A 13,643-nucleotide genomic window follows, 5' to 3' on the forward strand; every position below is an offset into this window, starting at 1 on the left:
AATCAAGCATTAAGTAACAATAGTAATGACTAATTTGAGATTATATCGTGAAGGTATCTAGTTGTCTATCCAATATATAGTCTCCCTTTTTTTTTTCTTGGAAACAGAGCCCTGATTTTGTTGGGTCCTTCAAAGTGCCCAATTTAAAAACAAAACAAAACACATTTTCCAGCTTCCCTTGCATATGATGAGGCCTTGTTACTCAGTTCTTGTTGTTGATTTAGGGTTCATGGAATATTCTATAAAAGGGTTAGATGGACTCAGCTGACATAAACATTTTGGCTCTGGACTTTTTCCCTTCCTCCTTCCTGAAAAATGAACAAAATGGTTAAAGCTGGAGCAACCATTCTGCAGCCCCAAAGCAAGAAGCACAAGGTAAAGATGGCTGAGTGGAAAGACAGAAGTCTAGGTACCTAATATTTTGTGGAGCTGCTGCATCAAATTTCTCATTATGTGCACAAATAAGCCACAGTTGTTAATTTTTAGTTTGCCTAATTATCGGTGACATCAAATGTATTTAACAGTAATTAGTGTTTATTTTTCCATGTATTGCAGTTTTGTACCCTTTGCTCATATTTCTACTTGGTTATCCTTTCACCTTTTTGTGATGGAAAACTTAAAATCTCTATAAAAGTAGAGAGAATAGTATAATTAACCTCCATGTACCTATCACTCTGCTTCAACAACAACCCACATTTGGCCCATTTTATTTCTTTTACAACTTTCTCACAACTCTATAATCTTATACATATTTTTGAAGTATAGTTAACTTACAATATTACATTAGTTTCAGATGTACAACATGGTGATTCAAAGTTTTTATAGATTATACTCCATTTAAAGTTGTTATAAAACATTGGCTATATTCTTTGTGCTGTACAATATATCCTTCCAGCTCATTTATTTTATACATAGTAGTTTGTACCCCTTAATCCCCTACTCTTATCCTGCCTCTACCCTTTTCCATCTCCTCACTCATAACCACTAGTTTATTCTCCATATCTGTGACTCTGTTTCTGTTTTGTTATAGTCATTCATCTTATTTTTTAGGTTCCACATATAGGTGATAACACACAGTATTTGTCTTTCTCTGTCTGACTTATTTCACTAAACATAGTATCCTCCAAGTCCATTCATGCTGTTGCAAATGGCAAAATTTCATTCTTTTTATGGCTGAGTAATATTCCATTGTGTGTGTATATGTATGTGTATGTATACGTGTGTGTGTGTATATATATATATATATATATATATATATATATATGCCACAACTTTGATGGTTTCCTTTGCAGTTCAAAAGCTTTTTGGTTTACTTAGGTCCCCTTTATTTTTGCTTTGTTGCCTTTGCCTTAGGAGACAGATCCAAAAAATATTACTACAATATATGTAAAAGAGTGTTCTGCCTATGTTTTCTTCTAGTAGTTTTATGTTTTTTCAGTCTTACATTTAGGTCTTTAGTCCATTTGAGTTTATTTTTGTATATAGTGTGAGAAAATGTTCTAATTTCATTCTTTTACATGCAGCTGTCCAGTTTTTCCAGCATCATTTACTGAAGAGACTGTCTCTTCCCTGTATATAGTATTGCCTCCTTTGTTGTAGATTAATTGACCATAAGTGGCCATATTTCTGGGCTCTCTATTCTGTTCCATTGATCTATGTGTGTGTTTTGGTGCCATCACCATACTGTTTTGATGACTGTAGCTTTGTAGTACAGTTTGAAATCAAGGAGCGTTGATACCTCCAGCTTTGTTGTTCTTTCTCAACATTGTTTTGGCTATCTGGGGGTTTTGTATTTCTGTACAAATTTTAGAACTATTTTCTCCCTAAATAGTTCTGTGAAAATGCCACTGACATTTTTATAGGGATTGCATTCAATCTGTATATTACCTTGGTAGTATGATCATTTTAAAAATAATAATTATTCTGGTCCATGAACAAGTTGTATCTTCCATCTGTATTGTCTTCAGTTTCTTGGTCAGTGTATTATAGTTTTTAGAGTACAGATCTTTTAACTCCTTAATTAGATTTCTTTCTAGTTTTATTTTATCCTTTATGATGCAATGGTTAATGGGAATGTTCTCTTAATTTCTCTTTCTAATAGTTCATTGTTAGCATATAGAAATGAGACAGATTTCTGTATACTGATTTTGTGTCCGGCAACTTTACCAAATTCATTGATGAGATCTAGTAGTATTTTGGTTGTGCCTTTAGCATTTTCCATCTATAATCTTCTTTTGAAAGAAATCCCAGGCATTATTTTATTTCATCTATAAACAATTCAGTATCTCTCTCTCTCTTTTTTTTTTTTTTTTGGCGGTACGCGGGCCTCTCACTGTTGTGGCCTCTCCCGTTGCGGAGCACAGGCTCTGGACGTGCAGGCTCAGCAGCCATGGCTCACGGGCCCAGCTGCTCTGCGGCATGTGGGATCCTCCTGAACCGGGGCACGAACCCGTGTCCCCTGCATCGGTAGGCAGACTCTCAACCACTGCGCCACCAGGGAAGCCCAGTATATATCTCTTATATATAAGGACTCATTAAAAACATAGCTACAATAGCATTAGTAAATCAAAAAAATGATAATTCTTTAATATCAAATATTTGGTGTTTGAATTTTTCCAATTGTCTTACAATATATATATTTTTTACAATTGCAGTGAGTTAAAATCTAAAGGTCTACCCATTTCATTCAGTTGCTGTATCTAATTGTTAAGCTATAGCTTCCTTCTCTCTTGTTTTTGCAATTATTTTTGTTGAAGAAATTGGTTATTTAGTCCTATAGAATTTTCTGCATTATGTGCTTCGCAGATTACATAGCTATTGCCTTTATGACCTCTGTGTGAACTGTGAACTGACAGGTACATCTAGATAGAGTCTTAATCAGATTGAGGTTAGATTTTTGGTAAGAAATTTTATAGTAGGGCTGTATATTTCCTATTGCATCATATCATGAGGCACATAATATCTGGCTGTCTTTTCTATGATTTTAAAATTAGTAAGTAGGTTCAGATTAATTCAGTATAAAGTCCTTCATATTTTTTTCATTTAATGACTTTAAACAGCTCTTGAAAATCATTGCCTAGATCCACTATTTCATTAGTGGTTAAAGAATGATGATATTGTAATTTTATCATTCCTTCTGTGTTTATCAACTAGAACTATTTTATAAAGGTTTTCCTTTCATCAATTATATAAGCACCTTAGAGTATATTTGATATTTGAAAACAAATCCTTGTTTTTTTTCCCCTCTATGAATCATTTTGAAGAATAATGAGTTCATTTCCTGGCATCCTCCAAAGATGATCAACTAATATTTCTAGCATCATTGTGAAGTAATGTACATATTACAATCTAAATAATCCCATAGAATATCATTCCACTAGGTATTCAAGAAAATCCCAATCTTTATGTTTGGATAAATATGTTTTTATCCATATTTTCAATTATGGAATATAAGACTCAAATAGACTTTCATGGACTTTCCCAAGGCTACACAACTAGTAAATGCTGGAGTGCTGATTCACTTTTTTTTTTTTTTAACATCTTTATTGGAGTATAATTGCTTTACAATGGTGTGTTAGTTTCTGCTTTATAACAAAGTGAATCAGCTATACATATAAATATATCACCATATCTCCTCCCTCTTGCGTCTCCCTCCCTATCCCACCCCTCTAGGCGCTCACAAAGTACTGAGCTGATCTCCCGGTGCTACGGGGCTACTTCCCACTAGCTATCAACTTTACATTTCATAGTGTATATATGTCCATGCTACTCTCTCACTTAGTCTCACGTTACCCTACCCTCTCCCCGTGTTCTCAAGTCCATTCTCTACATCTGCATCTTTATTTCTGTCCTGCCCCTGGTTCTTTAGAACTATATAAAAAATATATATATTTTTTTTAGATTCCATATATATGTATTCGCATACAGTATTTGTTTTTCTCTTTCTGACTTACTTCACTCTGTATGACAGACTCTATGTCCATCCACCTCACTACAAATAACTCAATTCCGTTTCTTTTTATGGCCGAGTAATATTCCATTGTATATATGAGCCATAACTTCTTTATCCATTCGTCGATGGACACTTAGGTTGCTTCCATGTCCTGGCTATTGTAAACAGAGCGGCAATGAACATTGTGGTACATGACTCTTTTTGAATTAGGTTTTCTCAGGGTATATGCCCAGTAGTGGGACTGCTGGGCCGTATAACAGTTCTATTTTTAGTTGTTTAAGGAACCTCCATACTGTTCTCCATAGTGGCTGTATCAATTTACATTCCCACCAACAGTGCTAGAGGGTACCTTTTTCTCCACACCCTCTTCAGCATATATTGTTTGTACATTTTTTGATAATGGCTATTCTGACAGGTGTGAGGTGATACCTCATTGTAGTTTTGATTTGCATTTCTCTAATGGGGTTTAGAGACCATTTCACTAATCAGACCATTTCACTAATGGGTCTGATTAGTGATGTTGAGCATCCTTTCATGTGCTTGTTGGAAATCTGTATGCCTTCTTTGGAGAAATGTCTATTTAGATCTTCCTCCCATTTTTGGATTGGGTTGTTTGTTTTTTTGATAATGAGTTGCATGAGCTGCTTGTAAATTTTGGAGATTAATCCTTTGTCAGTTGCTTCATTTGCAGATATTTTCTCCCGTTCTGAGGGCTGTCTTTTCATCTTGCTTTTGTTTTCCATCACTGTGCAAAAGCTCTTAAGTTACATTAGGTCCCATTTGTTTCTGTTTTTATTTCCATTTCTCTAGGAGGTGGGTCAAAAAGGATCTTGCTGTGATATATGTCATAAACTGTTCTTCCTATGTTTTCCTCTAAGAGTTTTACAGTGTCTGGCCTTACCTTTAGGTCTTTAATCCATTTTGAGTTTATTTTTGTGTATGGTGCTAGGGAGTGTTCTAATTTCATTCTTTTACATGTAGCTGTCCAATTTTCCCAGCACCACTTATTGAAGATACTGTCTTTTCTCCATTGTATATTCTTGCCTCCTTTATCAAAAATAAGGTGACCATATGTGTGTGGGTTTATCTCTGGGCTTTCTATCCTGTTCCATTGATCTATATTTCTGTTTTTGTGCCAGTACCATACTGTCTTGATTACTGTAGCTTTGTAGTATAGTCTCAAGTCAGGGAGCCTGATTCCTCCAGCTCCGCTTTTCTTTCTCAAGATTGCTTTGGCTATTCGGGGTCTTTTGTGTTTCCATACAAATTGTGAATTTTTTTATACTAGTTATGTGAAAAATGCCATTGGTAATTTGAAAGGGATTGCACTGAATCTGTAGATTGCTTTTGGTAGTAGAATCATTTTCACAATGTTGATTCTTCCAATCCAAGAACATGGTATATCTCTCCATCTGTCTGTATCATCTTTAATTTCTTTCATCAGTGTCTTATATTGTTCTGCATACAGGTCTTTTGTCTCCTTACGTAGGTTTATTCCTGGTATTTTATTCCTTTTGTTGCAATCGTCAATGGGAGTGTTTCCTTAATTTCTGTTTAATATTTTTTTTTTTTTTTTTTTTTTTGTGGTACGCGGGCCTCTCACTGCTGTGGCCTCTCCCGTTGCGGAGCACAGGCTCCGGACGCGCAGGCTCAGCGGCCATGGCTCATGGGCCCAGCCGCTCCGCGGCATGTGGGATCTTCCCGGACCAGCGCACGAACCCGCGTCCCCTGCATCAGCAGGCGGACTCTCAACCACTGCGCCACCAGGGAAGCCCTCTGTTTAATATTTTTCAGCATCAGTGTATAGGAATGCAAGAGATTTCTGTGCAGTAATTTTGTATTCTGCTACTTTACCAAATTCAATGATTAGCTCTAGTAGTTTTCTGGTAGCATCTTTAGGATTCTCTATGTATAGTATCATGTCATCTGCAAACAGTGACAGCTTTACTTCTTCTTTTCTGATTTGGATTCCTTTTATTTCTTTTTCTTCTGTGACTGCTGTGACTAAAACTTCCAAAACTATGTTGAACATAGTGGTGAGAGTGGGCAACCTAGTCTTGTTCCTGATCTTAGAGGAAATGGTTTCAGTTTTTCACCATTGAGAACAAAGTCGGCTGTAGGTTTGCCAGGTGTGGCCTTTATTATGTTGAGGTAAGTTCCCTGTATGCCTGCTTTCTGGAGGGTTTTGGAATTTTGTCCAAAGCTTTCTCTGCATCTATTGAGATGATCATATGGTTTTTCTCCTTCAATTTGTTAATATAGTGTATCACATTGATTGATTTACATATACTGAAGAATCCTTGCATTCCTGGGGTAAACCCCACTTGATCATGGTGTATGATCCTTTTAATGTGCTGTTGGATTCTGTTTGCTAGTATTTTGTTGAGTATTTTGCATCTATGTTCATCAGTGATATTGGCCTGTAGTTTTCTTTCTTTGTGACATCTTTGTCTGGTTTTGGTATCAGAGTGATGGTGGCCTCGCAGCATGTGTTTGGGAGTGTTCCACCCTCTGCTATATTTTAGAAGAGTTTGAGAAGGATACGTGTTAGCTCTTCTCTAAATGTTTGATAGAATTCGCCTGTGAAGCCATCTGGTCCTAGGCTTTTGTTTGTTGAAAATTTTTATTTTTTATTTATTATTATTATTTTTTGCGGTACGCGGGCCTCTCACTGCTGTGGCCTCTCCCGTTGTGGAGCATAGGCTCCGGACGCACAGGCTCAGCAGCCATGGCTCACACGCCCAGCCGCTCCGCGGCATGTGGGATCTTCCCAGACCGGGGCATAAACCTGTGTCCCCTGCACCGGCAGGCCGACTCTCAACCACTGCGCCACCAGGGAAGTCCCAGTTTTTGCATTTTTATGATTAAACCTACTCATTAATTTTTTGTTAGGTGAAAAGACTTCTTGATATTTTTTACATTTGTGTATTACTCTTTTGCTTCCATGTGGCTGGTATAATACACACATGTAGGCATTTTGTCAACATATTCTAATATATACCTTACTCATGTATGACTATGAAATGTATTCTTTTGTTAGATCTACACAGTACCTAAAGTATAATTAATAATACAATTGCTGTAAGTGTTCATTCAACAACCTGAATTGATCAAATGATACAAACAGGAGTGCTGTGTTCTGATCTGAGTCATTGGTCCCTTTGTGAGTATCTCTGGCCTTAAGGTAATGGACATTAATATTCTCAAATCATGTATAATGTAAATACATTTGGAAACATTTTGTAAAGTGAAAGCATTAGACAACAGTGAGGTCGATGTTTTGATTTTCTGATAGGTTGGCTGGTAAAGTACATATATTAATTATGAGATCATTCAATTCATTTTAATATCCACTGGGTTTTATTTCAACAGGCATCATTTCAAATAAGATAGAGCTTGGAAACCACACAATGATGACAGAATTCACTATTTTAGGGTTAACAGAGAATCCTATACTTTGTTCCATCTTCTTTGTGGTTTTTCTTGGAATCTATGTTGCTACCATGTTGGGCAATACCAGCTCCACACCCCAATGTACCTTTTCCTCAGCCATTTGGTCTCTGTGGAACTTGGGTACTCCTCATCAGTCACACCTATTATGATTGTGAGTTCCCTAAAAGAAAGAACTACTATCCTGTCACTGGCTGCATAGCTCAGCTTGGCTCTGATGTTATCTCTGGAACGGCTGAGTGCTTCCTGTTGGCTGCCATGGCCTATGATCGTTATGTGGCCATCTGCTTCCCACTTCTCTACTCTACACACATGTCTCCCAGGGTCTGCATCATCTTACTGATTGCTTCCTATCTGGGAGGATGTGTGAATGCTTCATCATTTATCAGATGTTTATTGAGTCTGAGTTTCTGTGGACCAAATAAAATCAACCATTTCTTCTGTGACCCGCCACCACTAGAGAAGCTTTCTCGTACCCGTGTTTATGTTGCTGAAATATCTCCTGCCATCTCAGCTGGGTCAATCAGTGTAATCACACTGTTCACCAAAACAGTTTCATATCTGGACATCCTCCACTCAATCCTGAAGATACACTCTACAGAGGGAAGGCACAAGTCCTTCTCCACTTGCACTTCCCACCTCACTGCAGTTACTTTGTTTGATGGGACAGTCACATTTGTTTACATCATACCGAAGTCGAGCCACTCACCTGAACATATTAAAGTGGTGTCTGTCTTCTACACAGTGGTGATCCTCACGTTGAACCCTCTGATCTACAGTCTGAGGAACAAAGAGGTGAAAGAGGCCATGAGAAAATTGATAGCTAGAATACATCAGTCATTTTGAAATGAATACAATGTGAATCCAGAAACTAGAAAACAATAATTTCAGGAACATATGTGATGGGCGTTTATGTTGTCCATTAGTCTTATTTTATGTGAAGAACTATCTTAAATATAAAATACCTGAATGTCGATTAATGCCAACTTTAACTTATAATTTTCTAGAGTCACAAAGTGTAGCATTTTCACAAAAATCTGCTGGGTTCAAATTAAGTGTGTATATTTCAGGATGAAGCTACCTGGAGAAACATAGTTTCACTTTTTCCTCTCCTCTGTTCATTATTTAGGGAGTCTGATTAGAGGGTGTTTTCTTTTTCTTCTGTTAAATTATACATTTAAAAAAATATCACCTTGTAAATGAACATCTCAGAAGGTATCATGAACTCAATTGGAAATGCAATTGATGGTGGTGTTGACAGGCCAGGTTACTTTCTGTGGAAGACTTGGTGTCTCTTATACAGGGTTATCATTATCTTTGGAAATAGTGATGCTGGGATCTAGAAGAGTTTCATTTCCACCTAATGTAAGCCAGACCAAAATAATTCCACAGTATTGCCACCAGGAGACTAGATCCAGATAACAAAGAAGGAACTCTGAGGGCTTAGCCTTTGAGAGTTCCCTTAAGTTTTTCCTACCACTCAAAGGTTTGTTTGCAAAGGTTGGCTTGCAAAGGTTTGTCTTTGAACCTTTGCAGACAAGCCTTTGAGTAGCAGGAAAAACTACTGGGGAGTGGTGGTGGGGAGGGGGCTGAGGCACAGTGGAGCTCTCTTTCAGCAAGCTAGCTGGTATTTCCAGGGCATAAAATTACAGATTAACATGCTTAGGCTGATGCAGGCATGAAATATGCATGCCATCCTTTGTAATATCTCTCAAGAAGGTGTTTATTGCTACCACTTCTGTCACTGCCTTATTCTAGGTGTGTAGCATAAGCCCTGACAGTTGGTCTTATTTGTTTGTTTGTTTTCGTAAGGCAAGTGTCAGATTTAAGCTTTAGTGACTGAGGCAGCCACTTCAGATATTTTGAATAAACACTGCCAGCCACACAACTGAAGAACCAGGCTGATCCCCACTCCCGAGTTCCTTAGATAACTGACCATTTGGACTACTTGTATTTTCTCTTCACTTGCTTTAAATTCCTGCTCTTATGTTTCAAAGTCATCAATAAAGAGTGAGCCCGTCAAACCCTAGGCTCCCATTCTCTACCCCAATAAAAGCAGAACCCTAAGATCTCTCTCTCTCTCACTCTATCCCATGACCCTGTGCGACGCCAGGTGTGCTACATGATTTCCAGGACTTGTAAGTAACAAGCTTTGTCTCTTTCAAAGTTTCCTGATGGTTATTGCTGAAGGCATCTTGCAATAAGAACCACAAGGTCGTCACAGAGCACCGAGCTGAGCTCCCTGTGCTATACAGCAGGTTCCCACTAGCTATACATTTTACACTTTAACATATTTATGTCAAACCTAATCTCCCAATTCGTGATGACCTAGATGGGTGGGGTGGGAAGGATGGGAGGGAGGTCCAAGAGGGAGGGGATATAGGTATACATATAGCTGATTCACTTCATTGTACAGCAGAAACTAACACAACATTTTAAAGCAATTTTACTCCAAAAATAAAAAATAAAAAGAACCACAAGGGCCAGTCCAACCACAAGGGTCAGGGATATGAAGACAATCTATGGAAAGAGCTGGCTTAAAGGAGTCCCAGTAACTCAGCACTTTGGTAGACAAAAAGTTATGTATCCACATTTGTTAAAAAGGATAACATCAGGACTTCCCCTGTGGCATACTGGTGAAGACTCCACGCTCCCAATGCAGGGGGCCCGGGTTCAATCCCTGGTCAGGGAACTAGATCCCACATGCATGCTGCAACTAGGAGCCCACTTGCCGTAACTAAGGAGTCAGCGAGCTGCGACTAAGGAGCCCTAGAGCCGTGACTAAGGAGCCCACCTGCTGCAACAAAGACCCAGCACAACCGAGTAAACAAATAAACTTTTTTTTTTTTTAAAAGGATATCACCAAAAAAAAAAAAGGATATCACCATAAAATCCAGGGATAGACAAAATTTTTCACAAACAAGTACGCAGTGCTCACTCTCATCTCCCTGGGCCTCTTATGTTAAGCATTTAAAAATATATATATATTTATCAGCTATTTGTATGTCCTTTTTTGTATAATGTATCGTCAGGTCTTTTACCAATTTTATTCTCAGATTGAACTTCTGTTATTTATTTGTTCTTATAATCTGTCTACAAATCCTTTTGTCAGATTTATACATAAAAGGTATACCCTTATTTTGAAGTATGCCTTGTCACTCTCTTAGCTGTATGTTTTGATGAACAAAATTTTTAATTTTAATGGTCTAATTTATCAATATTTTCTTTAATGTTTAATGTTTTAGTGACAAGTTCAAGAAATCTTTGCCTAATCCAAGGTCATAAAGATAGTCTCTCATGTTATCTTCTAGAGGCTTTATACTTCTGAAACTAAGCATTGAACAGCAATTTTAGACTTTTTTCTTTCATCTATGAATGCAATAACATCTATTTGCTGTGAGGCTGTGTGGGACTATATGATTTCTCTCTTATTATCAGCTCCTCCTCTGTTGCTGCTTTAGGTAACACCCTTGGAGCATAAGGGAAGGGAATTTTGGGGTGAAATGATTTGTCTTTGCATTTGGCTTTCTTCTAAATTTCTATCTGTCCAGACAGTATACACTGTCACCCAAGAATTGGCTGATGCCTTCTCATCCCTTCAAATTGTCTGTCTATGACAGACAAGACTATGCACTTGTCCTTAGGTGTGCAACCTGCTCACCTATATGGATGTCAGTTCATCAGGTGTTTTTTTGTTTTTTTTGTTTGTTTTTTTTTGCAGTACATGGGCCTCTCACTGCTGTGGCCTCTCCCATTGCGGAGCACAGGCTCCAGATGCGCAGGCTAAGTGGCCATGGCTCACGGGCCCAGTCGCTCCACAGCATGTGGGATCTTCCCGGACCGGGGCACGAACCCGCGTCCCCTGCATCAGCAGGTGGACTCTCAACCACTGCGCCACCAGGGAAGCCCCATCATTAAGGCTTTCTTGAATCCTCTACTGGTTCATCGAATATATGGGTATGATTTTCATTTCATCAAGGTTTATCTTGTTACCATATGATCAAATGTTTTTCACATCTTTGTACATCCTAATTCAGAGATGCAAGTACAACTTTGATTGATTTATGAATACTAAATCAATCTAGAATTCCTGGAATAAACCCAACTTTGGTTGCTTTTTTATCCATTTTATTATCATTGGATTTGATTTGCTAATACTTGGTTTAGGATGCTTGCATCTATGTTCATGAGAGAATTTGGCCTATCATTTTCCATTCTTGAAATGAAATTTTCAGGTGGGGATATCAAAATATAAAAATGATTTGGGGGCTTCCCTGGTGGCGCAGTGGTTGAGAGTCCGCCTGCCGATGCAGGGGACTCGGGTTCATGCCCCGGTCTGGGAGGATCCCACGTGCCGCGGAGCGGCTGGGCCCGTGAGCCATGGCCGCTGAGCCTGCGCGTCCGGAGCCTGTGCTCCACAACGGGAGAGGCCACAACAGTGAGAGGCCTGTGTACCGCAAAAAAAAAAAAAAAAAAAAAAAAAAAAAAATGATTTGGAAAGGGTTTCTCTGTTCTCTATTCTCAAAAGAACTTTTACAGGATAAGTGATATTTATTCCTGTAATATTTGTAAGACTTCAATACTGAAGCCATCTGGGCTTTCCATTTTTGTGGAAAAGTTTTTCACTGTAAGGCTCATTTTCATTAATGAATACAGAAATATTTAGTTTCTCAGTTTATTTCTTTGTCATTTTTGTTAACATATTCTTCAAATTAGTTTTCCAATTCCTTTATGTTTTAAAATTATATCTTATTTTTATTTTCTGTAAGATTTGTAATGTTGCTCCCTTTTCATCCCAATATTGTATTTTCTATATATATTAATAAATCTTGCTAGTGGTTTATCAATTTTATTAGCATTTTCAAAGGATGAACTTTTGATTTGTGCCTTTCTGTATTGTACATTAATTTTCTATTTCATAAATTTATATTCATCTTTATTATTTTATTCTTTACTTCTTTGGGTTTAATTTAAAGTTCTTTATTGAGAACTTGAGAAGGCTTGAGAAAGACATTTTCATAATTTTCAGTCCTTTTTTGCAATATAGCATTTATGGTTATAAATTTCCTTATAGTTGTTGTTTTAGTGGTGTTCAGTAAGATTTAACATGTTGTATTTTAGTTATCTAACTGAACACATCTAATTTTTACCATGATTTCTTTCTTAAATTTTGTATTATTTACAAATATATTGTTTATTTTCCAAAAGTTTGGCTATATTCATTCAAGTTATATATATTATTGACAAAGGATGTATAATGAAAGATTTAAATACCTGAAAAAAAATTGAGACTAGATTTGTGATCAACTTTTGTAGTAAAGCTGTTACCAGCTTAAAATAGATCATTATAACTATAAGATATTTTATGTAAACTCCTTAGTTACTGCAAAGAAAATACATACAGAAGTTACACAAAAGAAAAAGAGAAAGGAATCAAAACATATCAGTTTAAAAACACACACACGAGATGAAGAAAGACAGCGAGAGAGAAAAAGTGGGATACAATAACTATCAGATAAACTGAAAATAGTTAACAAATGGCAACAGTAAATCCTCCATCAATAATCACTTTAAATGTAAATGGACTAAACTCCCCAATAAAAAGACACAGAATAGCTGAATGAATAAAAAATCAAGATCCATATAAAAATCAAAAAATTCACTTTAGTGGCTCTGCTAATACCAAAGTAGACTTTAGGTCAAAAAGACTTTTGTCTCTAGAAACACAGAGGATGATTACATAATGACAGAAGGATCACTTCAACAGGAAAATATAACAATTATAAATATATATGAACTCAACATCAGAACACCTAATTATATGAAACAAATATTGATAAATCTGAAAGAAGAAATTGACAACAATACAATCATAGTATTTTAAAATACTTCAATTTCAATAGTGGATAGAACATCTTGACAGAAGATCAATAAGAAACAGTGTATTTGAACAATACTATAGACCAAATGGGCCTAACAGACACTACAGGACTTTTCATCCAACAGCAGAAGAAAACACATTCTTCTCAAGCAGACAGAATATGCTTCAGGAATGATCACGTATTAGGTCACAAAAAGTTTTAACAAATTTAAGAAAATCGAAATTATACTAAGTATATTTTCCAACCACAGTGGAATGAAACTTGAAATCAATGACAGCAAGAAAAGGGGAAAACTCACAAATACATAGAAATGAAATAACACACTGTTGAACAACCACTGAGTCAAAGAGGATATCAAA

General features: G+C 37.0%; 1 protein-coding gene across 1 annotated transcript; it reads left to right on the forward strand.

Moving 5' to 3' along the window:
- The first annotated feature begins 324 nt into the window (after positions 1-324).
- On the forward strand, positions 325-8,248 carry LOC116758339 (olfactory receptor 481-like). The gene is given in 4 exon segments (XM_032641166.1): positions 325-409; positions 7,325-7,465; positions 7,468-7,587; positions 7,590-8,248. Coding segments are annotated over 4 exon segments (1,005 nt in total).
- The last annotated feature ends 5,395 nt before the right edge of the window (positions 8,249-13,643 follow it).

This window comes from Phocoena sinus, chromosome 8 (assembly GCF_008692025.1).
Source record: "Phocoena sinus isolate mPhoSin1 chromosome 8, mPhoSin1.pri, whole genome shotgun sequence".
NCBI classification, from domain to species: domain Eukaryota; kingdom Metazoa; phylum Chordata; class Mammalia; order Artiodactyla; family Phocoenidae; genus Phocoena; species Phocoena sinus.